General features: G+C 43.5%; 3 protein-coding genes across 3 annotated transcripts in view; 1 reads left to right on the top strand and 2 right to left on the bottom strand.

The window, feature by feature from the left end:
* The window catches only part of sft2d3 (SFT2 domain containing 3), a 971-nt gene extending 643 nt beyond the window's left edge, over positions 1 to 328 (bottom strand). Inside the window, exon 1 of the mRNA XM_072668965.1 lies at positions 1 to 328. This exon is cut by the window's left edge and continues 643 nt beyond it. Within this exon, the coding sequence (XP_072525066.1) occupies positions 1 to 265 (265 nt within the window). The 5' untranslated portion in view covers positions 266 to 328.
* Positions 329 to 613: 285 nt separating this feature from the next.
* Positions 614 to 3,617, top strand: LOC140545821 (dual specificity protein phosphatase 18). Its single transcript, XM_072668808.1, has one exon. The coding sequence runs from the start codon at positions 2,641 to 2,643 to the stop codon at positions 3,229 to 3,231; it is 591 nt and encodes a 196-aa protein (XP_072524909.1). The 5' UTR covers positions 614 to 2,640; the 3' UTR covers positions 3,232 to 3,617.
* A 5,828-nt stretch (positions 3,618 to 9,445) lies between these two features.
* Positions 9,446 to 21,474, bottom strand: LOC140545919 (erythroferrone). The gene is made up of 8 exons (XM_072668983.1): positions 20,170 to 21,474; positions 19,770 to 19,886; positions 19,464 to 19,578; positions 14,921 to 15,048; positions 14,311 to 14,422; positions 11,767 to 11,857; positions 11,101 to 11,179; positions 9,446 to 10,028 (listed from the first exon to the last, which is right to left on the bottom strand). Exons 1-8 carry the CDS (start codon positions 20,305 to 20,307, stop codon positions 9,930 to 9,932), a joined length of 879 nt encoding a protein of 292 aa, XP_072525084.1. The 5' UTR covers positions 20,308 to 21,474; the 3' UTR covers positions 9,446 to 9,929.
* Positions 21,475 to 27,683: the final 6,209 nt, after the last annotated feature.

Here is a 27,683-nt window from a genome sequence, read left to right on the forward strand (position 1 = left end):
CCAGGCGCTGAGAGCGACTCATAGCCGGCAGACACGGATCCGGCTCCGCGGACCAAGGCCAGGAAAAGCCGCTGCTCTGCGACGGGCCTGCCGGAGCTCCGCGACTGGGGAAAGGACTCGACCACCTGCCGAACCAGCTCCCTGGGACTGTCGTGGCTTCCTCATCGATGCTTATGGCCGTGCTGGAGCTGGACTGTGAAATGGTCTTGGCGCCGCTTTTGGACTGCGCTAGGTATTCCTGTAGCTGTCTGTTCAGCTCCGCCATGGCGCTGATGGAGGGGTTGTTGTTGGTGGTGCGGAAGAAGGAAGGCACGGCATTAACCCGCGACCGGCGCTGGGATGGCTTCGCTCCATTCCGATGTATCGTCACTAGTCCCTACAGCCTACAGCCTACAGCCTGCGCCCTGCGCCCTGCGCCCTATTTTTAACGGAGCTTCCGCCCTCCACAGTGAAATAGGACGCAGGGGTCAAATTAATAATAAGAGTGAAAATAATTATTATATATAATATAATAATAATTTATATATATGCGTGTGTTTTAAATATTATAATATAATACAATAATATTATTTTAAATATATTTATTTAAAATAATAAAAATAAATAAAAAAAATTTTAATTTTTAATTACCCCAGTTTCTGTAGTTATTGGCAGTCATATGGTCACAAATAATCAAACCTGAATTTTTAATTAAAATCTGAGACCTTGTCAAAAAAAAAAAAAACTGTCAATTTGCAGCACTTTGACCACATTGATTGATTTTTTAAAATAAATTATAAAATAATAATATAATAATATAAAAATAATTTTAATAAGTAATTAAAATATGCCAAAATATGTACCCAAGCCTTTGCATACCACTGTAAGTATACCGCATTATTGAATATTGAAACCTGTCTAACTCCTGCACAGAGGCCTCTGAAGTACAGGGTGCAAATATTGAAAATAATGCCTTGTGCCCCACTATTCCCTATTGCCCCGTCCACTACCCCTGACATCCATGCCTCTTTCCCTTTTCACTCTTTAAGCCCTGATTCTCAGTAAGGTTACATGGCGTAGGGGTATAAATAAACAACTTTCTGTGGCCTACACCCTATTCCCTGCTAGTGTGGTTTGACTTCTGAAGGGCTGTGTTCCCAGTCAGGCCACATCATGTCTTTGTGTTTAATTGAGATGTCTAGACATGCAGAACTGTTCACTTAAGCAAACTAACAAATCAGAGTGATGTAAGGTGAGAGAGATATTCCTATAGGACGGTCCACAGCTGCTGAGTTAGTCTAAAATTAACCTCTCTCTCCATTGGACATTCAGTTCCAAAAGCTTTTTATGGCTTGAGTGTGCCAACAGGGAGTTTCCTTCAACTTGTGTGAGTGAGAGAAGACTCCAAAGGGACCAGGTTAGTCAAGTCTGTATTAATTCTTATTATACATACAAATCTGTCAGATCAGCCTGAATCCCAATTCAGGATTAATCCTTGCTTAAGGGAGGGCTTAAGGTTGTAATATTATTGTGAGATCCAGTAAAGTGCTGATAAGCCTAAATGTTCACTTTCTAGTGTTCTAGATAGTGCTCCTGATTTAAGGGACTGTTTAATATCAGACCTAAACTCTTACATAATAAAACAACAGAGTGTCTGCATTACCTGTGAGTGTAATTGCAGCTCACCCGTGTTGTTTTAATATAGGTGTTGGTTGCTAAGGTGTTTCTATCTCAAGGTGTCGACAAACTTTGAATGTAGGGTGCCAAAACTTTTGCTCAAAAGATGTTTCAGGCAAAAGTTTATACAATACATTGGATTGCTAACTTTTGGCCAAAATGTAGGGTGTCAAAACCTTTGCCCAAAATAAGGTTGGTCCAAAAGCTCATCCAATACATCTGACTAATAGAGCTGTCCACAAACTTTTGGCTAAAATGTAGGGTGCCATAACTTTTGCCCAAAATAAGGTTGGTCCACAAGCTCATCCAATACATCTGACTAAAAGAGCTGTCCACAAACTTTTGGCCAAAATGTAGGGTACCAAAACCATTGTCCAAAATAAGGTTGGTCCAAAAGCTCATCCAATACATCTGACTAATAGGGCTGTCCACAAACTTTTGGCCAAAATGTAGGGTACCAAAACCTTTGCCCAAAAGAAGGTTGGTCCACAAGCTCATTCAATACATCTGACTAACAGAGCTGTGTCCATAAAGCTTTGGCTAAAATGTAGGGTACCAAACCTTTGCCCAAAAGAAGGTTGGTCCACAAGCTCATCCAATATGTTTCGCTAATAGAGCTGTCCACAAACTTTTGGCAAAAATCTAGGGTGCAAAAAAATGCCCAAAAGAAGGTTGGTCCAAAAGCTTATCCAATACATCTGACTAATAGAGCTGTCCACAAACTTTTGACTAAAATGTAGGGTGCCAAAACTTTTACCCAAAATAAGGTTGGTCCACAAGTTCATCCAATACATCTGACTAATAGGGTTGTCCACAAACTTTTGGCAAAAATGTAGGATGCAAAAATAAAGGTGCTACAAATGGTTCTACGAGCGATGCCACTAGGAATGCTTAAAGAACCATAGAACCAGTAGTACCAGTAGTAGAACCAGTAGTACATGTAGTACTCCTGTTAATGCCTGCAGTTTTGTCCTCTGCAGCCTCATGTCTATGTCCCAGATCACCCCGACTCTTTTCCTGAGTGGCGCCGATGCTTCGCTTAACCAGGCCCTGCTGACCCGTAAAGGGATCACCCTCATCGTCAACGCCACCCTGTCCCACACCTGCCCCAGGTACCCGGGCGTGGAGTGTATCCGAGTGGCCGTTTCCGACCTGCCCAGCACCCGTCTGAGCGAGCACTTCGACAGGGTGGCCTCCCGTATCCACAACAACCAGGCGGGAGGTACCTTGGTCCACTGTGCGGCCGGCATGAGCCGCTCACCCGCTCTGATCATGGCCTACCTCATGAAGTACAAAGGAGTCACCCTCCAGCAGGCGCACAGCTGGGTCCAGAGGAGCCGACCCTACATCCGCCTCAACGCGGGCTTCTGGGACCAGCTCCTGGACTACGAGAGGAAACTGTACGGGAAGAACACTGTGAAGGTGGCCGCTCCTCTAGAGCCACTGCCACAGCCACCCAAACTAACCCCCAAACTGACCCCCAAACTGACCCCCAGATTCAGCCTGAGGGCCTGCCCCCAGTCTCCGAGACTGGGACGGGTTAGACGGTTCTCGTTCTCAAAAATGACGTTTTAATGGACGTACTTTTTGTGTTATCGCTGGGTTTTAGCAGATTTTGGGTTCGGCTAGAGATTCGTTTAGGCCAGGATTAGGCTTAATCCCTAAACCCTAAGGGCCCTGACCACACAGGGTCCAGATTAGATGTACAGGAGTGACTGTAAATACACCTCAGCTCGAAGATCATCAGACTATCAGCAGCTTGACTCAGTGTTATCTATCCTTTGTTTAGTCCACTTTATTAATATGACAAAATTCTGTGTTTATTTTTAATGAAGCTTTTTTTTTTACTGAGGGCCGTTTGTGTCTGGCAGGAATTCCAGGTTTTTAAAAATGCTAAAATAACAGAGGTGTAAAAATGCATTGAGGTGCATTGCATCTGCGACTGCACTGATATATAATATAATAACCAGTTTCAGTGATCTTCAATAAAATATTCATTTTTAAAGTTAATTTATATGGATTTTTAATAATCAAATCAAATTGTGGTCATTTTTTCAATTGTGGTCATTTCCGAGGTGGGCTCGGAGCGGCTCAGCGGTCTAATGTGCTGCCACTTTGTCCCGGGAGTCGCAAGTTCGAATCCCCAGCCATGCCGCTTTGCCATCAGTGGCCAGAATCTGAGAGAGCACAACTGGCCGTGCCCTCTCCAGGTGGGTAGATGGCGCTCTCTCACCCTGATCAGCCATAATTTAGCCATTAGTACCACTGACAGGTGAAGTGGCTCCTGTTAGGTTCTGGATCTGTTAGGTTGCAAATGAACAGCCAAGGTGATGGAAAGCGTAAGTATCTGAGACAAGAACCAAACTGCGACGGCCTGGTCGAGTCAGACTGGGTCAGAACATCTCCAGCACATCGGGCAGGTCTGCAGAATGCAGTGGACGGTAGGGTAAGGGGCTTATCCTTGAAGGATCTGCTGCTAACATTAGTCTTGGTGCCAGATATCACACTCAGACACCTTCAGAGGTCTTCAGAGTCCATGCCTTGACTGGTCAGATCTGCTGTGGTGGCACAAGGGGTACCAATGCAATATTAGGCAGGTGGTGTTAATGTTATGGCAGATCGGTGTATTTCCGAATTGATCGAGAGGTCAGAGATTTCTTTTACACCTTTAGACCATCTGCAAGTTCAGTACTGTATCACTCAGGCCCGCAGGGGGCACTGTGGGAGCACCAGCCATAAAAGTAGGCCCTTGGGCTGCACAGACAGGTGAGATGAATGAATGGAAAGTTTGGGCTCAGCCGATCAGGTGAGATAAGAGGAGCTCTGAAGCATCTCTGGCAGGACGACCCACATGCCCCCTAATAATAGCCTCCTTTCATGTCTGCCTCTCTCTGAGATCTCTCAGCAAATGCATCACAGCTTTCAGTCCTGGACTTGCTCGGGCAGTTGGGAAGCTGCTTTTCTGCTTGTCACTCTGAATGTTTGCTCTTCCAGAGGAAGAGAGAGAGAGGGATAGCATAACAGGTGCGATGTTGATTATCCTCATCCAAGCTGGGATGTTCTAGACGAGTCAGACTGGATCAGAACATCTCCAGAACATCAGACAGGTCTTGTGGGGGTTTTCTGAAATGCAGGGGTCAGTACCTACCGATGGTGCTCCAAGGAAGGACAACTGGTTAACCTGTGGTGAGAGAGTCATGGGCACCTAAGACTTACTGATGCTCATGGAGGTCCCACCTCATAATGTGCAGGACTTGAAGGATCTACTGCTAACATTAGTCTTGGTGCCAGATCTGCAGATCTGTTGTGGTGGCGCAGGGGGGACCTACTCAATATTAGACAGGTGGTATTAATGCCGCGGAGCGTCAAGATTTACAACAACCAGCCATAACATTAGTACCACTAACAGATGCTATCTTGACTATCTTCTTCAACAGTGGCTTCTGTCAAGGGGTGGATCTACATACTATGCTAAAATGAGCAAGCGTAAAAATCTGAGACACTTTGACAAGAATCAAAATGTGATGTTCTAGACGAGTCAGACTGGGTCAGAACATCCCCAGAACATCAGATAGGTCTTGTGGGGGTTTTCTGATACCTACCAATGGTGCTCCAAGCGTCAGGAGATACAACGACCAGCCATAACATGGCACCTAAGACTCACTGATGCTCAATGAGACCTCTCCTCACAACTTAAGAAAGGGTCTGCTGCTAACATTAGTCTTGGTCTTCCAGATACCACAGACAGACACCTCCAGAGACTGTTTTGGTGGCACAATACCTACTCAGTATTGGGCAGGTGGTTTTAATGTTATGGCTGATCGGGGTATGGGATAAGATAAGGAGTATAAAGGACAGAGGAGTAGTTTGCTTTCCAAATATAGTCAATTAGCCGAGATATACTGTATGTAATTACATATATGCATATGATAATGTACAAAATGTAAGAGCCTGTATGTATTACCATATGTACATATATAAATAAAGAAATTATGGAATATATATATATATAATGCATTTATTTATTTATTTATTTATTTATGTTCATATAGTAATGCATACAGGCACTTCCATTTTGTACATTATCATATACATATATGTAATACTATATGTACATAAATAAATAAATAAATAAATGCATTATATATATATATATTCCATAATTTATTTATTTATATATGTACATATGGTAATACATACAGGCTCTTACATTTTGTACATTATCATATGCATATATGTAATTACATACAGTATATCTCGGCTAATTGACTATATTTGGAAAGCAAACTACTCCTCTGTCCTTTATACTCCTTATCTTATCCCATACCCCGATCAGCCATAACATTAAAACCACCTGCCAAATACTGAGTAGGTATTGTGCCACCAAAACATTATCATATATATATATATATACATTAGATGTAGGTCCTTGTATGTATGCATGTGGAACTGCATGGATGGGTCCAGTAATCTCTAATAGACCTGCTTCTGTGGTTTCTGCCACTGTATGACTCAGTATTATCTATAACTGCAGTCTAAATATAGTGACCCACATGCGTACTCAACACAGAGTCTCAGTGTTCAGTGGAGAAGGCTGAAAAGTATGCTGAAGCGCTTGTTTGGAAAAGGCCTCATCCACTGAGGTCATACTTTTGGCCTGCAGTATTTCCAAGGTCAAGAAAACATCATTTGTCACTTTTATGTCACAGTTGTTTTAGGTTAACTGCGTAAAATCTTGCCTCGCGGTAGATATGAAGTATTTCTGGCAACAATGCAATGTTCGGCTCGAGAGGAGAAGCGAAAAGGAGGCCTTTTTTTCTTTTCTTTTTTTTGAGTGGGTAGATGGGGTTTGGGGAATGTGCTGAAAGCGGGGAGAGGAGTCGTAATGCCTTGGATAGAAAGCCACTAATTTATCCTGAAAAATAAATATCATTTATTCTAGTCTGAAAGCCTGCCATCGTGTGCAATTAACAGGAAACAAGCTGGCAAAAAAAAATGTCACAGCGGTAGAATGAAGAGTCTGTCTGTGTGCTTGTGTTTCTTTATGATTGTGTGTGTGTGTGTGGGGGGGGGGGGTTAATGAGTGTGCTTTCAGTGAGCCCATCGTGAGCTAAATAGCTGTGTGATTATAATGTTATAATGTGATCATTTATCTTTCTGCACATTACTTGACAGTAAATAGGCCTTATAGGGCCATGCAGTTACACCACAAACGCACTGTCAGATGTTTCCCTGGAAGGTGTGTTTGTTTTCATACAGTTTCAGTCCTTGGAGTTTAGGGCTAGACAGTTTTTATGGACATAATGGGATATACTATACACCTGGGGTTATACTATATGTATGCTAGACTCTTGGAAGAGGAGGGTCTTCAGTCTGTGTTTGAAGACAGTGATCGACTCCCAGGGGAAGTTCGTCCACCACGTCCACGGTGCAGGACAGAAAAAAGTCTGGACGCTCGTCTTCCGTGGATTTTAAGGAATGGCAGGTCGGGCCGAGCCGTACTACCTGGCACTGATCGGCTTTTGATCATTGTCTTCAAGTACGGAGGGGCTGGCTGGTCCAGTCTTGGCTTTGTAGGCCAGTGTCAGGGTTCTGAATCTGATGACCTGGGCAGCAGCTACAGGAAACACATTGCTATAGCATATGGATGATAGTGTATATATGTATAGTACATGCATAGTATTTGCATGCATATACACATACGTCTACGTACATTTCTTTATATAAGTACCTATATGTAATATTAGTGTGTATAATACATACTGCCCATATTGCCCATATTGCCCATATTGCATAGGGATGCTTATATGTATGTATTATATGGGGCATATTACTGCAGGTAATAGGTACCTACATGCATCATACACACACACATCATGCATAGGTATATGTATTATATATGTAAGCACCTGTATATGTAATATCAGGATATATATATATATATATATATATATATATATATATAGCCAATAGAATAGGACTCTCTGGAGCAGATAAACACCATGAACCTATTGGCACCATGCTGCCTAATGCTGGGCGTGGGCTAGTAGAGGGGTATAAAGCCCCCCTAGCATTGAGCTGTGGAGCAATGGAACTGACTGTGTTCTCTGGAATGATGGATGGTGGTGCTCCATCCAGTACTATTATAGATGCATGAAGTACGTACCTACATGTAATAACAGTTTACGCCATATACGGAGTACTTATTGCTATCACATATATATATTACATACGGGACATTTGTATGACTTCATGTCCTGACGTTGTATAAAAACTAATGTGTGTGTGTGTGTGCATGTGTGTGTTATGAGAGAGGGGCACGGAGCCAGACGGCAGGCGCCACTATTTGCAAATGATGACCTCATTTCTATCCGCTTGCAGTGTGAGTGTATATGAGGATGTGTGTGTGTGTGTGTGTGTGTGTCTGAATCCACTTACGATGAACTGGCCTGCTTTCACAAGCTGGAAAATCATAATTATTATGCAGAATTTCAAAGCAAAGCTGGAGATTCTGTTACTGTTGCTAGTCTCTCGCTCCCTCTTCTGTCTCTCTCTCTATTTCTCATCATTCTCTCAGCAGCTTTTATCAGAATAATGCCCTGCTGTTTTGCGTACAAAGAAAGAAACGCTTCCAGACCAAGAATTAAAAGCACGTCTTAAAAGCTCAGAAGAGTAAAAGTGGGCTCGACTGAAAGCCTTAAGGAATTTGCCAAGAGTCATTAATTTTATTGAATAGTTATTTATTTATAGGAACCCAGCGGAGAGCGGAGCTTCATTCCCGGCACGCTCCTGTTTACATCACATCAGAACAAAGAGCAGATTAAAAGCCATATGTATTAAACACAGGTACGCTCATGCGAGCGCTCACCCAGCAAAGCTTTTGAAGTCTTTTTGGAAGAATAAAATGGGGTTATGATCAAACAGCTGGTATTTAGGCTTCATTAGCAGATCAGACGGCTGTTAGAGCACCTGGAAAAAGGTCAAGCAGGTTCGAATATGTAAATGAGCAAAGTTGGGTGCAGGAGGCTGGGCTCTACTATTACTACCACTGGTACTTTATTGGGGCGTTGCTGGCGGACGATGCTTGAACTGATTACTTGAACTTTCACTATGTTACATTTCCAAGAGATGAACCAAACTTCTTAGATTTTACGGTTTGAGTTAGAGCTTCAGGATAATCGCTACAAATCTCGAAGACAGGAGGGTCTCAGGTGGGCTTTTTGAAATGTTCTCCTGACAACCAGTGGAGCTGCTGCACATTTGAATTTATTGTTTTTATTAAAACTCCACTTTAGCAGCTCAAAAGCCCAGCATCCTACGTCTTTTAGTGGTACACTATTTGGACAAAAGTATTGGGACACCTGCTTCTTCATTGTTTTTTTCTGAAATCAAAGGCAGAGTTGGAGTAACTGTCTCTACCATCCAGGGAAGAAGGATTTCTACTAGATTTTGGAAGAGCATTGCTGTGAGGATTTGATTGTATTCAGCATTAAGTGTGTTGGATGATCACCACCCAACTCATCCCATCCAAAAGTATTGTATTGGAGCACCATCCAGCATTCCAGAGAACACAGCTCAATGCTGGGGGGCTTTAAACCCCTCTAGCCCAGGCCACTCCAGAGAGTCCTATTGTATTGGCAGTACTTCTCTAAAGGGATCTGTGCACATCTGTGTCAGCAAGGCTGCTGGAAGATGATAATTATACAGTACGTTAATCCTCGTTAAATGCACTGGATTGTGTAAAACTGAGTAGACGCAATTAGGTACGGTTGAGAAAAACAGGCCCACATTTAATTTTTTATTTTAATTTTTATTATTATTAGCGTTCACACGTAGCCACCTTTTTATAATTTTCAAAAAATGCAAATAAATACATAAAGTTTCTGAACTCTGTTCACTTGAAAACGTGTAATATATAAACACAGCACATGGAAAAATACATACATCTCTATCAACAGGAGTTTAAATGTTTCAGATACTGTAAAACTGCAGTTATTAATTCGTTATTATTATTATTATTATTATTATTATTAATAATAATAATAATAATAATACATACAAACATAGAATAATTATTGCTGAAGCTTTTCGGCTTAATTTTTGGAAAAGGTCCTCTCCTCCATACTGTAATTATTACTGCTGATACCACTGCTGTCTTGGAAGCAAAAAAATATGTTTGTAGAGGCGACTGTATGATTTTGGGGTTTTTATATGTGTGTATGTGTGTGTATGTGTGTGTGTGTGTGTGTGTGTGTGTGTGTGTGTGTTCGGCCTCATACTCCAAGGAGAATCCCAGAGAATAAACTGCCTTGCAGGACAGTCAGCGCTGAGCCGGTTCCATTGTCAAGAAGGATAGACACGTATTCTCCAGCCTATAAATACATTAACAGCACACATTAATATCAATAATATTCATTAATTATGAAAAAATAAGCAGAAATGGAGGTCAAGTGACCTCAAAGTGGCACAAAGGTGGGCTGTAAACTGCCAGCCAAGCTTCTGTGGGACAAAATGAACTGCAAAATAATGTAAATGGCTTTAGGAATTGGGCCTTGGGTGGGTGGAGGACACCATCCTACACCACCAGAAGCCTCCTGGAAGCTGGAGAATGCTGAAGAGGTACCGAAGAGGCCTGACACACTCAAGTCCACAACACAAGACCAGTTTCTGAGAGTCAACAGCAGCTTGTGTGACAACAGCTTTACACTGGAGCAGTTCTCAGTTTCAGCTATGAGGAGAAGACCCTGGAGCTGCAGGTTTGACTGCAGGTGGGGTGGCAGTAAGAGAGTCAGTGCTAACCCGGCTAACATGCCTGAGTGGGGCCTGTATGGGGAGCCCAACTGGGAACCAGAACATTTTGTCCTACATATGGATGCCCACTAGTGTCAGGGATCAGGGACCATTAGGGGGTTAAACATGGGCCCCATCTGGGGGGTTGTACACTGCATATGGGGCCTAGATGGGCTCCCAGTAGAACTGTACATACAAACCCACACAGAGGCCATGTCCCACCCATGTGGAGCCCCACATGAGCATTTTGGCTGGGACGTCTCAGTGAGTAGTAATTAAATGTAATGTAATTAAAGGCAAAATACTCCTAAAACTCCTAATATCTGCCCACCTACTATCTCACATCTGCAGGATAGGATTGACTACCAAGGCCAATGATTCAGACTGAAGCAGCTGCCCACTGGCTTGTCCTGCTAGTAGCTTTGGGGTCAGCAGGTTCTGCCTGTGGTAGGTGAAGATATGCTTCAGATAGGCCAGGTAGAGAGCTGCTGTGTTTGTGGACGTCTGGTAGAACGGGATAACTGGCTGTTTGTGTGTGTCTACAGTCTTGACAGACAGTGATTGTGTTTAAACGCCATGTAATTGTTGTATGTGTCTGCCGGGCTCTTTGTGTGTGTGTGCGTGTGTGTGTGTGCGTGTGTGTGCTGTTTTTACCTGCAGGTATAGAGTTCCCGTCAGAAGGACGCTGAAAACGCCCCCTCCTGGACTGACTCCTGTTACTGTCTCCAACGACCTGCAGCACAGTAGCGCAAAGAAATGACTAGTACTACTAGACTGCTACTGTGTCCAAAAGTTTGTGGACAACCTTTCAAATGAATGCATTCAGCTACGTTCAGTTGTATCCATTGGTGACACACAGCTTGTCTAGTCCCTGTAGAGAAGTACTGCCATTAGAATAGGACTCTCTGCAGGAGCAGATAAATATGAACCTATGAGCACCATGCTGCCTAATAATCCCAGGGGTGGGCTAGTAGAGGGGTATAAAGCCCCCCAGCGTTGAGCTGTGGAGCAGTGGAAGAACTGTGACCTCTGAAATGATGGTTGCAGTACTTTCCATGCAGGACTTTTTGGGATGAGTGGGGAGATGGGGATGAGGTGGAACGCCATGATAGCACTCTTGTTGCTGAATGCAATCAAATCCTCACAGCAAAGCTGTAATGCTTTAAAATCTAGTAGAAAGCCTTTTTTCTGGGACAATAGAGACAGATACTTCAACAAAAGCAGGATAAACTCTTTAAACTTCAGAAGAGCGGTGAATGAGCAGGTGTCCCAATACTTTTGTCCAAATAGTGTATGTAAGCTGATGGGTTCTGTACTTACACGTTGCTCTGGCAGAGTGACTCTATACATATGGAGGCTTTGATGCTGTCCCTTTGTCTCGCCTGCGGCCTTTTCTGAGTCTCGCTGGATTCTAAGGAACACACACACACACACATTGTAGAGAAGGATGCGTTGTGGGTGGATGTTCAGTGTAAGGACCCCACCCCTTTTCCTCTGAGCTTTATCTATGGCCCTGTTGTAGTAGCCTAGGCTGCTTCCCTTTCTGAACAACCACATGATGCAACCCTGCTTGAGGCTCCGCATGTGCTTTAACTTGCAGCCTGACGCAACGACTTGAACATACATCACTTTCTGTGTTTCTGACACCTCGTCTTCCTGCGCCGCCTCAGGTCACAAGTCAGATGGTCTTAAAGGGAAACTCCACCCATGTTTCAAACTTTCAGAATTCAGGGGTTAAGGTGTGGACGGAGTCGCTCAGAGTTGGGTTTGCTGTGAAACTGTGGTTGGTTGTAGGGAATCCAGGGGTCCAGATCTCAACACCAGCTCAGTGATTCAGCAGCAGCAGAACATTCAGTAGATCATCCAGAGACTTCTACTGAATCCAGCTGTTCTTTACTTTACTCAGAGAGTCCGAGTTCAGATCTGAAGATGATCACCTGAGAAATGACTGATCATCTAACGGCTCAGCACCCTCAACCAGCCACTGCTATAGACCTGCTGCTGACACCAGTCTGGAACTGGGGATTAACTGGATTAGAATTGGTTTAAGGGACCAGGATGGGGTTAGGGTTAGGTTTTGGGTTGAGGTTAAGGTTAGGGTTAGGATTAGGGCCAGGAGGAGGGTTAGGTTTTGGGTTGAGGTTAAGGTTAGGATTAGGGCCAGGATGAGGGTTAGGTTTTGGGTTGAGGTTGAGGTTAAGGTTAGGATTAGGGCCAGGATGTGGGTTAGGTTTTGGGTTGAGGTTGAGGTTAAGGTTAGGATTAGGGCCAGGATGTGGGTTAGGTTTTGGGTTGAGGTTGAGGTTAGGATTAGGGCCAGGATGTGGGTTAGGTTTTGGGTTGAGGTTAGGGTTAGGGCCAGGATGAGGGTTAGGGTTAGGTTTTGGGTTGAGGTTGAGGTTAGGGTTAGGGCCAGGGTGAGGGTTAGGGTTAGGTTTTGGGTTGAGGTTGAGGTTAGGGTTAGGGCCAGGGTGAGGGTTAGGGTTAGGTTTTGGGTTGAGGTTGAGGTTAAGGTTAGGGCCAGGATGAGGGTTAGGGTTAGGTTTTGGGTTGAGGTTGAGGTTAAGGTTAGGATTAGGGCCAGGATGTGGGTTAGGTTTTGGGTTGAGGTTGAGGTTAGGATTAGGGTCAGGATGAGGATTAGGTTTTGGCTTGAGGTTGAGGTTAGGATTAGGGCCAGGATGAGGGTTAGGTTTTGGGTTGAGGTTGAGGTTAAGGTTACGATTAGGGCCAGGAGGAGGGTTAGGATTAGGTTTTGGGTCGTGGTTAAGGTTAGGGTTAGGGTCAGGATGAGGGTTAGGATTAGGTTTTGGGTTGAGGTTAAGGTTAGGATTAGGGTCAGGATGAGGGTTAGGATTAGGTTTGGGGTTGAGATTAGGGTTAAAAGTAGGGCCAGGTTAGGATTAGGTTTTGGGTTAAGGTTAAGATTAGGATTAGGCTCAGGATGAGGGTTGGGATTAGATTTTAGGTTAAGATTAGGGTCAGGATAAGGGATAGGATTAGGTTTTGGGTTGAGGTTAAATTTAGGATTAGGACTTGAGATAGGATTAAGTTTTGGGTTGAGGTTAAGGTTAGGATTGGGTTTTGGGTTGAGGTTAAGGTTAGGATTAGGGTCAGGATGAGGGTTAGGATTAGATTTTGGGTTGAGATTAGGGTTAGATGTAGGGCCAGGTTAGGATTATGTTATGGGTTAAGGTTAGGTTAGGATTAGGGTAAGGATGAGGGTTAGGAAAAATTTGGGGTTGAGTTTAAATTTAGGATTAGGACTAGAGTTAGGGTTAAGTTTTAGGTTGAGGTTAAGGTTAGGATTAGGATTAGGGTCAGGATGAGGGTTAGGATTATGTTTTTGGTTGTTTTTAAGGTTAGGATTAGGGCCAGGGTTAGGATAAGGTTTTACATTGAGGTTAAATTTGGGATTAAGACCAGGGTTAGGATCAGGTTTTGGGTGAGGCTGGGTTAGCTTTTGCTTACTGGAACATGTAGTCTACTGACCTACCAGATGACCCATAAATCTCCTGAATGTCAGTAAAGCATCAACAGAACATCTTCAGGATCTTTACCTCAGTGGATTCAGATGCTTCACTGCTGCTGCTGCACTGATCTGCAGTTGATGTGTTACTGATACTCTGATATACTGATGTTGAGAGTGTATTAATCACCTACAGAGGACCTCTCCAAATAAAGTGCTATGTTCTAACCGTATTGTGGCACTGAGCGCATTAAGCCCTTCAGACATCTGGTTTCTATCCCTGCTATTGTGAGCAATTCTGACATTTTACATCAGATCCCTCTGAATGTCTGTGTTTAGGTTTAGGATTGGTTATAGAAGTGAATGTGTAATCTGTCCCAGGCCGAGTAACTTACCCAGCACCAGGCGGGCTGTGAGCTGATAGAAGCCAGAAACAGGAGCTGTGTAGCGGCCGTTGCTGGTGTTGAAGCCTTGACCTCTCTGGTGAAACTGCTCTGCTTCTGAGGGCTGAGGGGGAAATGCAGAGGCCCATTAAAAGCATAGGTTAATATTTAGGCCTGGATTTTATAGCTAACAGTGAGTCATGCAGTGGCAGAAGCCACATAAGCAAGTCTATTAGAGATAACTTCAGGCGATTCGAGGAGAGTGTGTGAAGATTCGGGCCTTCAGTTTACATCGTACAACAGCTGGAAGCTTCCAACGCTTGTAAGCTAGTCTGAGACTGTAAGCGCCAGCGCAGAACTGAAGGCATAAACCTCAGAAAGCCAGCATGTCTTGGCTGATGGGCTGTGTTTGAGGTAAGGGGGGGGAGGGGGAGTGTGTAAAATTGATTTTTCACCAAACTATTCCTACTACTGAAAACATCGCCAGCTTGTCTCACACTCTCGCCAGTGCGGTCGGTCTGAGCTGACGTCCTTGGCCCGGACCAGCTGACAGGAATTAGAATCGGTGCCGAACTGCTGGGCCAAGGAATGCCGTGTTTGGTTGAGGATGGGCGCCACTCACGCTGCTGAAGGGCTGGAGCTCCTGCAGGCTTCGGCGGTGGACCAGCAGGTTGCGGTGCAGATGGCAGTGGAAGGCCATGGCCACACGGGGGGGCTGATCACAGAGCAGGCAGTGAGTCCCCACCATCTCTGGATGCAATCAGAGAGTAGAGACAGAGATTCGTGATTAAGACTCCATGTTAACCCTTGAATGTCCTTGAATGCAGAAAACTGCTTGACTCAAAATTGACCCAAGCCAGTGGGCAGTTGGCTGCTTCTCTAACTGCAGTCTTTCCATTGCTTTCTGCTACAACGAGTAACACCATGATGGTGATCTTTTTTAGCTGTATATATATTTCTATTATATTGCCTTTTTTATCTTGTTTTTCATGTTACCAGACAGTCGTCGAAGCATTTTGCCACTAATTGTACCCTGTATAACTATGTGTGTTACAAAAAACATTCATTTGATGTGATTTGAGGGTCATCTGGACATGACAGAATGGTGTCATCAGCATGTAAGTGTACTCTGCAGTCGATAATTAAGGCTGCATTATCATTATAATATATAGATACTGAATAGCATCGGCCCTAGGATTGAGCCTTGTGGAACCCCGTAGGAAAAAGAAAGGAAAGCACATGTTACATGCCACTACGCAGCAGGACAATGGAATTTAACCTTTCCATTTAACTCATCTGCGGCAGTGAGCACACACACACATGCTCAGACAGGTAACTAGCTAAAAAACCTCAAGCAAAGACAAACAACGTTGAGTAAAGTCGGTCAGGAGGGCTTACTTTCCAGTCGTGCATCAAACCGTGCTCTACTTATATTGTTTTTTTTTAATAATCCAGTGAAATCAGTTGTTTAAAATTGTTGTTTGGTGTGATCACATGACATGGTACATGGTGATTGGCTGTTTAATAAAAAAAAGTGTAATTGGCCTCATTGATCATCAGTCCAGAAGCAGGACTACTGGTCTACTGTATGCAATCTGTAAGCTAACGAGCTAACGGAGTGATGGGTTGAAATCTAGGCCCACATACAGGCTCGTTTCTCTGCCCTTTGCCATTTCATAAGCTGTCAGCTCCTCACGTTGCAGGCCCTCTGCCCTCTCAGCCCGGAGGAGCCTTAAAGAACCAAGATAAACAGCGAGGCGCGAAATGTTTGGGATTATCTCTGACTGACACTTGGCCGCATATAAAGTCATTAAACAATCTGTGTCTGAAAGAGAGATGTAAATATTTGGAGTGCGAGAACGTGTATGAGTAGAGGGAGAGTGGATGAGTGTATGAGTGTGTGCTTTGGGGGGGGGTTGGACATGCTGGAGTGTGTGAGCTTGCGGCGCCACTGTGCTTTGCAGTGTGAATAAGAGCCTTTATGTTTTATATTGCTGTCAGAACAGCCCGCAGCTCGCCGCTCCAGAGCACAAACAGACCTGTGTCTGCTTTCCTGGCCTTCTGCCAACACTCATTCCACACACACATACACACACACACACACACACATGCATACGCGTATGCACAAACACACACACACCAATGCACAATGTGGAATCCAGGGAATTCTTCACCCAGGCCAAGTCGCATCCACGTCCAAGAAAATTACACCTATTAAGGGATCAGCCCAGCCCACAATCAGACAAGCAAGAGGCCTCCCCAACAAACGAGCGAGACAAAACACACACACATCACAAGTATCACGATGAAAGTGGCCCAGCCCAAACATACACCAACACACACACACACACACACCTAATGCCACACAAAAATCCACTACATCATTTAGACAAAAGATGGATAAATGGTTCCATGTGATCTTGGATGCAGAATTGTTAGGCTGCATTTGCTGCCAGCTTTCGCAAAAAATGCAATTACTCACAACGATAATTCTCAACAGAAATTAGCTAGCAACCCCAAGAAACCACAGCCTGGGGGCAGATATAAAGGTGCACGTATTTGTCACTGTACAATGTGCAGCACACACACACTAGTGAATAGGGGCAGTGAGTGCACACACACCCAGAGTGGTGGGCAGCCAACTCCAGCGTCTAAGGAGCAGAGAGGGTAAAGGGCCTTGCTCATGGGCCCAACAGTGGCAATAGAACCCGCAACCCTGTTCTCAATAGCCCGGCGCTCTAACCTCTGAAACACCACCACTGCCCCTAAAGGTTAGAGAAGTGGGCCTGGGACTGGAAGATCCCCAGGACCAGCATCCATAGCTGAGGTGCCCCCCAATTGCAATTGATCCCTGGCTGCTCACTGCTCTGCATGTGTGTGATCATAGTCCTAATCACTAGCATGAGTGTGTTCACTATACGTATGCTATACGTATGTAGATGTTCAATGCCATGCAATGGTGGCAAAATGTGCTTAATTTGTTAAAACCTTGTTAAAGAATTCTGCAAAACACATTATAAGTACAACTAGGGTGGCCATATTTCTCAGAAAAGAGAGCACTGGTGGTCAGGGTCACAACCTAGATGGTTGTGGCCAGGGGGGCTTCAAGTAGGCCTCAGCTCAACTCATGTACAGAGACCAAATTTATAAAAAAGCAAAAAGCTTTAATTTGACCACATTTTTTACCAAGTTTAAAGTTAGAAATATATCTAAATATATAATATATAAAATAATAAAATAAAATAAAATGTGTGTGGCCATATTTTTCCAAAAAGAGAGCACTGGTGGTCGGCCTCAGCGGGGTGGGGGGGGGTCAACCTGGATTGATGTGGGCAGGGGGCTTTAAGTAGGCCTCAGTTCAACTCATGCACAGAGGCAAAATGTATAATAAAAAAAGCAAAAAGCTTTAATTTTACCACATTTTCTTTACCAAGTTTAAAGTTTTTTTGTGAGAATATAAGTAAGACAAATACATATATAAATAAAATACAATATATAAAATAATAAAATAAAATATATAAAATAAACTTTGTTAAAGAATTCTGTAAAACAATCTGGATGGTTGTGGGCAGGGGGGCTTCAAGTAGGCCTTAGTTCAACTCATGCACAGAGGCAAAATTTATAATAAAAAAAAGCAAAAAGCTTTCATTTTACCACATTTTTTAATGTAAACTTTAAGTTTGAAGTTTTTAATAAGAATATAAGTAAGACAAATACATTTATAAATAAAATAAAACATTAATGAATAATCCATCTAGACACTCTTTAGTCCTATTGGTCTGTCTGGCAGGCTATAATTGTGTGTGATTGATTAGATTATTGATTATTGAGGTTTTGGATCCATTTTTTTCCACCGAGACGAAACCACAAGTATTTTTTAATCTTTAATTAATTTGTGTTTATTTACATCTGTGTTTAGGCATTTTAGGCAATGGTTGATTACCATTTGCTGCTCTTGTTAAATTATATCCTGCTCTCTCTCTCTTTCTCTCTCTCTCTCTCTATGTCTCTCTCTCTCTCTTCTTCTTTGTGGAGCACTTTGACCAACGGCAGGTAGATATAGACCAGGTACGGAGGTGAGAAGGTGGGAATTAAGCATGTAAATATCCACACACATATAAAAGCAAACACTGGTGTGAAATCGATGCGAAATCCTGGCCGGACACATGACTTAGATCCCAAAAAGAGGACATATGCTGGAAAACCCATCTATAATCAACCTAATTCAACAGCAAAAATAAATAAAAACAATCTACAGCACATTGCAAAAGCTGACAGGCATGGCAGTAATAATTCCCTGCACCACTTCTGCAATTGTTCAATTATTTCTGACAGCTTGTTCTTACAGGTAATGGAAACATTAACGTCAACAGTAAAACGATCTTGTAACTACCTGGCAGGCAACAAGCTAGCTGTTACGCAAGACAAGCGCTATTATCATTTTAAACCAGGTGTGTCTATTGCAGGTCCTTTTTATGACCTTATCATGACCTTGCAATTTTGTCAGCTGGAATCACCATCATTAGCTGGAGAAGCTGTTAGGATAATGAGGATGGAGAAGCGTAATCCCAGGTCTTAAATTTGGCCCTTTTTTAGTGTTTTTCTAGTGATTTCTGATTGTGTCATATTGCTCTGGAAACCGCCAGCAGGGTCAGGGTCTGGGTCTGATATTATCAAACATGCATTCAGGCCTGTTAAAGCAGCTCTGCAGGACAGTTCAGCGATATTGTGGAGCGTTCTGCAGTTCAAACGGCATTACTATAAACTCATAAGAGCCGTAAGGTTAAACGTGTGCAATGGAGCCCCAGTGCTTTAAGGCCATGTTCAGCCTTATATGCTCTGCCATTACTTGCTCCCATCTGTCATCTGTATATAGTACATTCATGGCTTTCAAAATGGCACATTTGGCCAGTGGAAATATGAAGGGCATGGGCCTACAATGTCTGGACACCTTTCTTCTCCTTCTTGCCAGAGCACTCTGACCAACATTCTCCAGAAAACACTTTGTTGGAGCTTGTTGGAGGTTCTCCTCCATTTACAATGAGCTCATCGATCCTCTTTCTGTAACACTGTAAGTTCTGTAAGTCATCTGCCAACATTATAACGTTGGTCTTTGTTTGGGAGTATTGGGTCAGTGTGCCAAAGAAGTATAAACCTTTCCATACCTTTCAGCTTTAGCTGGAGGTCCTCCATGATCTCATCTTGGTTGGGCAGCAGGGGACCAGGTGGACCAGGTGGACCCTGTGGCCCTGGAGGGCCTGGAGGACCAGGAAGGCCATGCTGCAGAAAGAAAGTAGTCAGTTTACCATGATAGTCCACATGATTGAAAGAATAACTTCAGCTTCAGCAGTTAGATGGATGAGATATTGTGTTTAAGAATAGAGGGCCTCCAGAATGTGACCTCCAAATACTGGAGATCTGCATGAACATGTAGTTCCAGCCTGCTGATAGTCCTCCACTAAGCTCCTTACCTTTGAGATTCTTTTATTTTGTTTAGGCTTCTTGTTCCCACCCTTATTGGAGTTGTCTCTGAAGACTATCCAGGTTTTATGAGGGCTAACAATAGCCATGTCTGAGGACACCGTCTCCTGTGGAAGAAGAAATTGTCATCATCTCAGTGCTCCCCAGATTTTAACAGCCAATTCTTTCAATCTTAGTCATAAACCCTTTGCAGCATTCCTGCCAGCTCATCTGTCAACACATAATTGCATGTTCACCCAGGCCAGTTAATGCTGACATCAGTAGGAGTCAGTAATTTAGCCTGAGACAGCTTTCTCCACAACTTTAAAGAAGGCAGAGACAGCAGTATTATATGCCCTGTTGTACAACAGGTGGACAACATGTGTGGGTGTATAGCAGGAATGAACTTACAGGGCTTTCCGTGCTCACTGTGTTGCTCTCTTCCTCCAGCTCTAGACTGTCTTGGCTCTCCTGCGCTGGACAGGCAGTCAGCAGGAGACTCAAGAACAGGGGCAACAGTGGCCCTCTTGCTCCATGCCAGGGCAACATGCTGCTGCAGTGATAGGGGGCAGTCCTTTACTCAAATCCTCCTCAGAGTACAGGTCCCATCCCACTCCAGGGAGGCAAAGAGTGGTCTTCAGACTGCAGAAGATCCCTAAAGCAGAGTGCAGATCTTTGTTTTGGGGTCCTCAAAACTGTGATAAGTGTTGCAGTTTAGTGATGGCCTCGTTTCTGATCACACTTCAGAGGGCCCTCAAACGATTGTAGGTCTTCTCAGCCTCTGTTTGGAAAAGGATTCTCAAATCCTTGATCAAATAACAGTGCAGGTCATTTTTTGGAGAATTGACATGGTCCACAAGATGATGAAGATGAGCACCTGCATGAATATTGTGCAGGGTTTATTGGATGTGGTTGCCGTTGCCGCAACTTGGAACTGGATCCTCAGTCCTTTGGTTTGAAGATGGCCTTCATTAAGCACTGGGATGGGTTTTCAAGAAAGGTTTGTGGTGGTGAGCATCAGCGTGAACATGTGGCCTCAGGCTGGTGATGGTGATGGCTATGAAAGTGTTCCTCAAGGCCTATCTTTCATTGAAGCTCCCATGCCATCCAAGACCCTCTCTGCCCTCTTACTACAGTCTAAACTCCCTCAGGTCAAGTGTGTGTGCCTTCCATAAATACACTGTGTGTGGCACTGTTGGTGTGTTTGTGTGATGATTAGCGGTCGTGTGGATCAGTTACAGTGTGACTGCTTGTGATAAAGCCAGTGTGTGTGGTAAGACCTGCTCTGTGGGTGGTATCTCCCCTCTCAGTTTCTCCCTGGCTCTCTCACTAACCTGATTGTCCTCTCCACTCAACCCTGTGCCCTTTGCTTGTCCATGTATGTTCCAGTAATTCCTTGAATGATGATGATGATGATGATGATTTATTCCTCCAGACTGGCTCCTTCCAAGCTTCCTTCACCCAACTGTCTCAGCCTCAGTCCTGGTGAGCTTCAGAGCAGAATGCTCTGTGTTATGAAGGCTCCCCTTCGCGCTCTGCTGTTTTTTGTAGCCTCCTCGGTGGCCAGAGCCCTCCTCCTCCTCCCTCCGTCACTCCACTCCTCCTCCTGTAGTCTGTCTCCCTCTGAATCTGGAGCTGTCACTTTGTCTCTCCGCAGCCCCCCTACTCCCTCGTCTGACCCTCGTCTCTCGTTCTTTCTGTCTGAGCATTCCTGGGTCTCCCTCTCTCTCCTGTCTTATGCTTCATTCCTCTGTTTCTGACAGCCTTGTTGGGCTGCTGGGTCCTAGTGCCTATTGTTTGACTTAATTCACAAAGTTGTGAAATCAACAGAATTAATAGTCTGCTGGATTTGGCCCAAATGGGGGTGCTTCCCATTTAGGCTACTGGCTCCTAGTACCAGTCATTTAAGTGTAAAGGTTGCATCATTCAGGGTCAAACATCTGCTTATTTTCTCTTGGCAAATTTGACCCATAAAACTTAAAAGGCATGTGTGTAAGCCAATACTTCAACCCCTCACCCTCAAACAAGCATTTATAGCAGTTACTGAATCAATCATAGTAGATACAGTATCATTTATAGCAGTTACTGAATCAATCATAGTAGATACAGTATCATTTATAGCAGTTACTGAATCAATCATAGTAGATACAGTATCATTTATAGCAGTTACTGAATCATTCATAGTAGATACAGTATCATTTATAACAGTTACTGAATCATTCATAGTAGATACAGTATCATTTATAAAAGCTACTGAATCATCTATAGTAGATACAGTATCATTTATGGAAGTTACTGAATCATTTATAGTAGATACAGTATCATTTATAGAAGTTACTGAATCATTCATAGTAGATACAGTATCATTTATAAAAGCTACTAAATCATCTGTAGTAGATACAGTATCATTTATAGAAGTTACTGAATCATTTATAGTAGATACAGTATCATTTATAGTAGTTACTGAGGTATGTAAAATACAGAATCATTTGTAATAGAGACTGAATCATTTATAGTAGATACAGTATCATTTATAAAAGCTACTGAATCATCTATAGTAGATACAGTAACATTTATAGCAGTTACTGAATCATTTATAGTAGATACAGTATCATTTATAGAAGTTACTGAATCATTTATAGTAGATACGAATCATTTATAGTAGTTACTGAGGTATGTAAAACACAGAATCATTTGTAATAGAGACTGAATCATTTATAGTAGATTTAAAATACTTTCTAATGTATACTGGATCATTTGTAGTAGATACTGAATCATTTATAGGAGTTACTGAATCATTTCCCATATTGTTTCATTTCTAACCAGTCCGAGTTTAAGAGTTTTGTTGGTGTGGGCAGAAAACAGACAAACTGAAGGTAAGCCGGTTCAAATGCTTCAGACTCTAAAACCACAGATATTGTGTTAAGTTCTCATGTTCCTCTGTAAAATACTTCCACCCTGCTGACTCTAAAGTCTTCTGTTACCTTCCTACATGCTCCTCACTGCTGCAGGCTAGGAATAATGACCATTGATGTTGCCTAGAAGCTGAAAGAGGGGGCTTTGCTGGGACACAGCAGTAAAAACAAAGGATCAGAACTAGATCTGGCTTAAAATAAATGTGTAGATCGGCCTGATCCCAGTCCACTGGATCAGATCTGGACATCTCCACTTACTGGGGTTCCTTCTAATAGGGCAGGCGCATTTTCTATAGGCTGCTGATGCCTCTTCTGGACATGCATGAAAAAGCAAAGGATGTAAACCATGGACAGTTTCAACTGATCAAGCTTATACCCTCTCATGATGCAACCTAATTTATCCTGAATTTCCAAGCAATTAACACCATTTGGGTGGGGCTGAAATGTGCAAGTCAGATATGCTGAACCTCGCTGTCGAGGATGATGACATTTTAGAAGAACATTGCAAGCTTTCCACCAAACCTGCCACACCTCTTTGTTTATCAGTCTGTCCTTCTTGCCTTCACCACTTCACCACCTCAGCTGAAGAGCCAGCTTCAGTGTGGTCCTGAGAATGGCGCCATCTTACATTGCACTAATAAACATAAAGGTGCTTCTAAGGATTTTTTGAGGGTTTGATGTTCAATAAAGAACCATTGTTGTAAAAGAGGTGTAAATGTGAAGAACCTTTACTTGATTAGACCTTTAGAAGGTCCTTTACACCCACACGTTTTTTTTTTATCTCTACTACAAACATGGTTCTTTACGGAACCAAAAGTGGTTCTTTTATTGCATAGTTTAAAGAACCATTTGAAGGACCTTTATTTTTTAAGGGTGGGGTATATTTAGAAACTTTGAGTAAAGTCTCCACACCAGGGCAATGAATGGGGGTAACTCATCATCGGGCTGGACAGAGGTCAGAAAACAGGCAGGCAAACTCAGGCAAATCCATAATCCAGGTCACAGTATAAATCAGATCAGAATCAGAATCAGAAATACGTTTTTTGATCTCAGGAGGAAAATTACAGTGGTTACAGCTGCAGCCGTTCATGTAAGAATAAACATGCTATAAATAAACACTCTATGAACACACTTGAAATGTAAATATATGTAAATGATATGAATTTAGTAAAATTGTGGTAATAACTGTGATAATAAATATGGAAAATGATTGCACCTGAGATATTGCACACATTAAACTGAATTACAGTACTATTATTATTGCACCGCGGAACCGTAGGGTCTCACACTGAAGGAGATATAGAGTTTGATTTCCATGGGTAGGAATGACCCCTCGTGGCGCTTTGTGGTGCGTTTCGGTGGAAAGTAGAAAGATAAACACCAAAAGAACCACAGAAGTCCCAGCGACTTCGCAAAGAACACTCTAATCAGTCCAATAATCAACAGCGCCCGTGTGCTGGAGATGAGCCTCAGGTGAAGGGCGGAGCTTAGCCCTTGCACATTGACCCATGGCTCCCCACTGGGGCCAGCAGAGGGAGACATTACAGTGGGCTGCATGTCCTCATTGGTCGCAGTGAAATGGATAAGCATGTGGATCTGGAGCTTTCTGTGAACCACCATGTTTCTATAACTGTATACATGCTGCCTTTATTGTTGGATGCACTGAGGAAGCGTTTGTGCTTATTTATATGTCTGCGTGATTGAAGTGGTGGTTTGCTATAGAAGTAAAAGAAACTGTTTACAGCAACAACAAAACCGAACCACTATTAAACGACGCGAGTAAATCGAAAAGCTAAACTGCTGCTTTTTTTTAACCTTTGCATTAAACACTGAGCCTAATTTAGACAAGTGAACCTTGGCATCATCTCATGGTCAACTATGCTCTGGCTTTGGCTAACCATCTACCCATGGATTTATAGGTGTTGAGAACTTGCCCAGGTGATGCTGATGAGAAACTGTAGCTCTTAGCAAGGAGGCTTCAAGCATTTTAGCATATTTCAAAAGATCTGCTAAACACACGAAAATGTACCTTCCTGGTCAACGAATGTGCAAATACTTTTGCAAAAGTATTGGGACGCCTGCTCATTTATTGTTTCTTCAGAAATCAAAGACACTAAAATCAGTTTCTCCTGCTTTTGTTGGAGTAACTGTCTCCACTGTTCAGGGAAAAATGCTTTCTACTAGATTTTGGAGGAGCATTGCTGTGAGGATTTGATTGCATTCAATGACATCATCCCCAACTCCCCAACTCATCCCAAAAGTATTGGATGGAGCTCCACCACCATCCATCATTCCAGAGAACACAATTTATACACTGCTCCACAGCTCAATGCTGGGGGGCTTTATACCCCTCTACTAGCCCACGCCTGGCATTAGGCAGCATGGTGCCAATAGGTTCATGTGGATCTGCTCCAGAGAGTCTATTCTATTGGCAGTACTTACAGTGTAAGTGTATAACATAATGTCTATTGTCTGTTATGTTATTTAAAGATTAAAAATATGATATTTAAAGATCATAAATTTATTGCTATTACCAAAGCACAGCCCTCCAGTCTGTACAGAAGCCACTGTAGTTACTAAGTACTGCACCTTAGTGTGTAACAAGTCAAGTCAAGTCAAGTCAGATTTATTTGTATAGCTTTTTACAACTGTTGTCGTCACAAAGCAGCTTTACATAAATAGTGATTAATAAAAGACAGAGACAAAAAAGAAAGAAGCAAGATATGAAGGATCAAAGACCCCCAGTGAGCACCCAACAGCGACAGTGGCAAGGAGAACCTCCCTCAGAGCTGGAGGAAGAAACCTTGGGAGGAACCAAGACTCACAAGGGGGACCCGACCCGTCCTCCTCTGATCAGAACTGTTTAAACATTAATGATAAAAAATGACCAAATCAGATACAGCAGATAGTTAATAGTGGTGATATTAATAGTAGCAGATAGTTACGAGTCCATTAGGGTTTGAACATGGTCATTAAACAGGTAGCAGTGGTAGGAGGGTGTGCCGCTGGTCTGCTGTGGGTGGTGGTGGGTTTGGGGCCTGATGGTCGGACTGGTAGGTGGCAGCTGGTCTGACGCAGGTAGAGGGGACCTCAGCGGGCAATCTTCCAGCAGGTCGTGCTGGGTGGCCATTTACTCAGAGAAGGTAAAAAGAGAGAGTTAGTTCTGAGAGGAATTTTATGGAGATTAGAGAATGTTGCGCAGTCTCAGAGTGTGTCTGACGACTCCGGCAGGTCTGACTATAACAGCCTAATTAAAAGGAGAGAGCCAGAAGGTAACACAGACACGGGAGCACCCTGAAAACGCCAGAGGGGTCAATATAATTTAAATTAATCAATAAAATTGGTCATGTTTTATCACTCCGTTCTCTCCCTTATTTGAGCAAATCTAATTTTATTGGAATTTATGACAGAGAGAGAATTTCCATGTTTTTCATTCTGCAAGACATAAGCAGAGACATTCATCAGTCACCAAAGCCTTGCTGCAAACAGGTGGGAGATGCCTTCAGGTAGGTTTGAGTATTTCTGGAGCTGCTGATCTCCTGGGATTACTTACAATGTTGGAATCAGTGCTGCTAACTAAGCAATTTTGCTGCTAATTTAGTGACTTTTCAGGCGTTTATAGCGAGTTATTTAAAAAAAACTGAATAGGGACAAACCTAGGGACCTCCTTTTTGTACGAACCTTAGAAGAGAACTGCCCAAACTGCACAGTGTGCAGAAAGCAAGACTGAAGCAATACCATCTGATACCAGGCAGCTAGTAAATCCAATGTGATGAGGTCACAAATTTATTTTATTTAGAGAATTTCCATGTTCATCGTTCTGTAAGACATATGCAGAGACATCAGTCACCAAAGCCTTGCTGCAAGCAGGTGTGAGTTGCTCGCAGGTAGTGGCGAGGAGCCACAGGCGGTCTTAACTCTGGGATAAGAGGATTGGAGGCTCCTGTGCGTTCACCTGTCAGTAGAAGCAGATCAGACTAAAGACGCTCAGTCTCTCGCGCCATATGGGTTCATGCACAGCATTAGACATCTCTGACTGGGTTTCACACAACACAGCAGAAGATCCAGCAGAAGATGTTCCACAGATCAGGTTCTGTCTAAGTCCGCAGGCGGAATACCGGTAGTTGGCCTGAAGACAGAGTCCCGGCCCTGCTCTGTTGGACGTGAGGGTAAGTGCCTTGGCTTAGCATGCTAACAGCTAATGATCGTTCCTCCTTGAACACAAAGTCAATGTGAATTGATTCTGTTTCTGATTCTAAAGATTCTGAATCAGAAATAGGACTTATCTTTTAATCGTGACGGATTCGTGAGTGGCGTTCTGATATGAGCCAATCATACCAGCTGAGATTTGGGGAGGTGGTAGGAGACGGAGGTGAAACATCATGATGTTGATTTACTTAACTTGGCTCCGCCCACTGGTGCATGATGATGTCATATGAAAACTGAAGCAGTTTGGAGATACAGGCCAACAGCTTCAGGTAATGTAGTCCACAGTCCAAGGCACTGTCACTATGATCAGAGGATTGCTGGTTCGAATCCCGGTCATGCTGCTAGCCATCGGCAGCCGAGGCCCAGGTGAGCACAATTGGCCATGCTCTCTCCAGGGTGGGGTCTCCAGATGGCGCTCTGTCCCCACATCGCTTCGCTGCGGTGCTGGCCATCACTGGCGTCTGCAGGCTGGTGAGTTGGAGCCGGGTATGCGGCGCTACACTCCAGGCGCGTTGGTTCGGCATCGGCGGCAGTTCGGAAAATGAGAGGCTTGAGGGGCCGTGTGTTGGTCCGCCCTCATTAGTGTCGGGGGCGCTGTCAGGGGTCCAAATTGGGGAGGAAATGTGTTAAAAATCATGAAACAAACCCCCCAAAAGGACTAAAGAGGCGTCCACTGTGTTTTCATTCTCTCCAGTTCAGGAGTATGACTTTTTTGCAGTAGTAAGATATGGGATGTCGAGCCCCAGTACAAATCTTTCAGTCTGTGTGAGTAAGAGGCTCCTTCATTTTCAGCCGTTAAAC

The sequence above is a fragment of the Salminus brasiliensis genome, chromosome 23 (assembly GCF_030463535.1).
Source record: "Salminus brasiliensis chromosome 23, fSalBra1.hap2, whole genome shotgun sequence".
In the NCBI taxonomy this organism is placed as follows: domain Eukaryota; kingdom Metazoa; phylum Chordata; class Actinopteri; order Characiformes; family Bryconidae; genus Salminus; species Salminus brasiliensis.

Bases quoted from the DNA above. Each gene is read 5' to 3' on its own strand.
- LOC140545821 (XM_072668808.1), top strand. From the start codon at position 2,641: ATGTCTATGTCCCAGATCACCCCGACTCTTTTCCTGAGTGGCGCCGAT.
- LOC140545919 (XM_072668983.1), bottom strand. From the start codon at position 20,307: ATGTTGCCCTGGCATGGAGCAAGAGGGCCACTGTTGCCCCTGTTCTTG. The intron at 14,423-14,920 runs GTGAGTGGCGCC...TTTCCCCCTCAG, and splicing joins AGCTCCAGCCCTTCAGCAGC to CCCTCAGAAGCAGAGCAGTT. The intron at 11,858-14,310 runs GTAAGTTACTCG...TGTGTTCCTTAG, and splicing joins CACAGCCCGCCTGGTGCTGG to AATCCAGCGAGACTCAGAAA.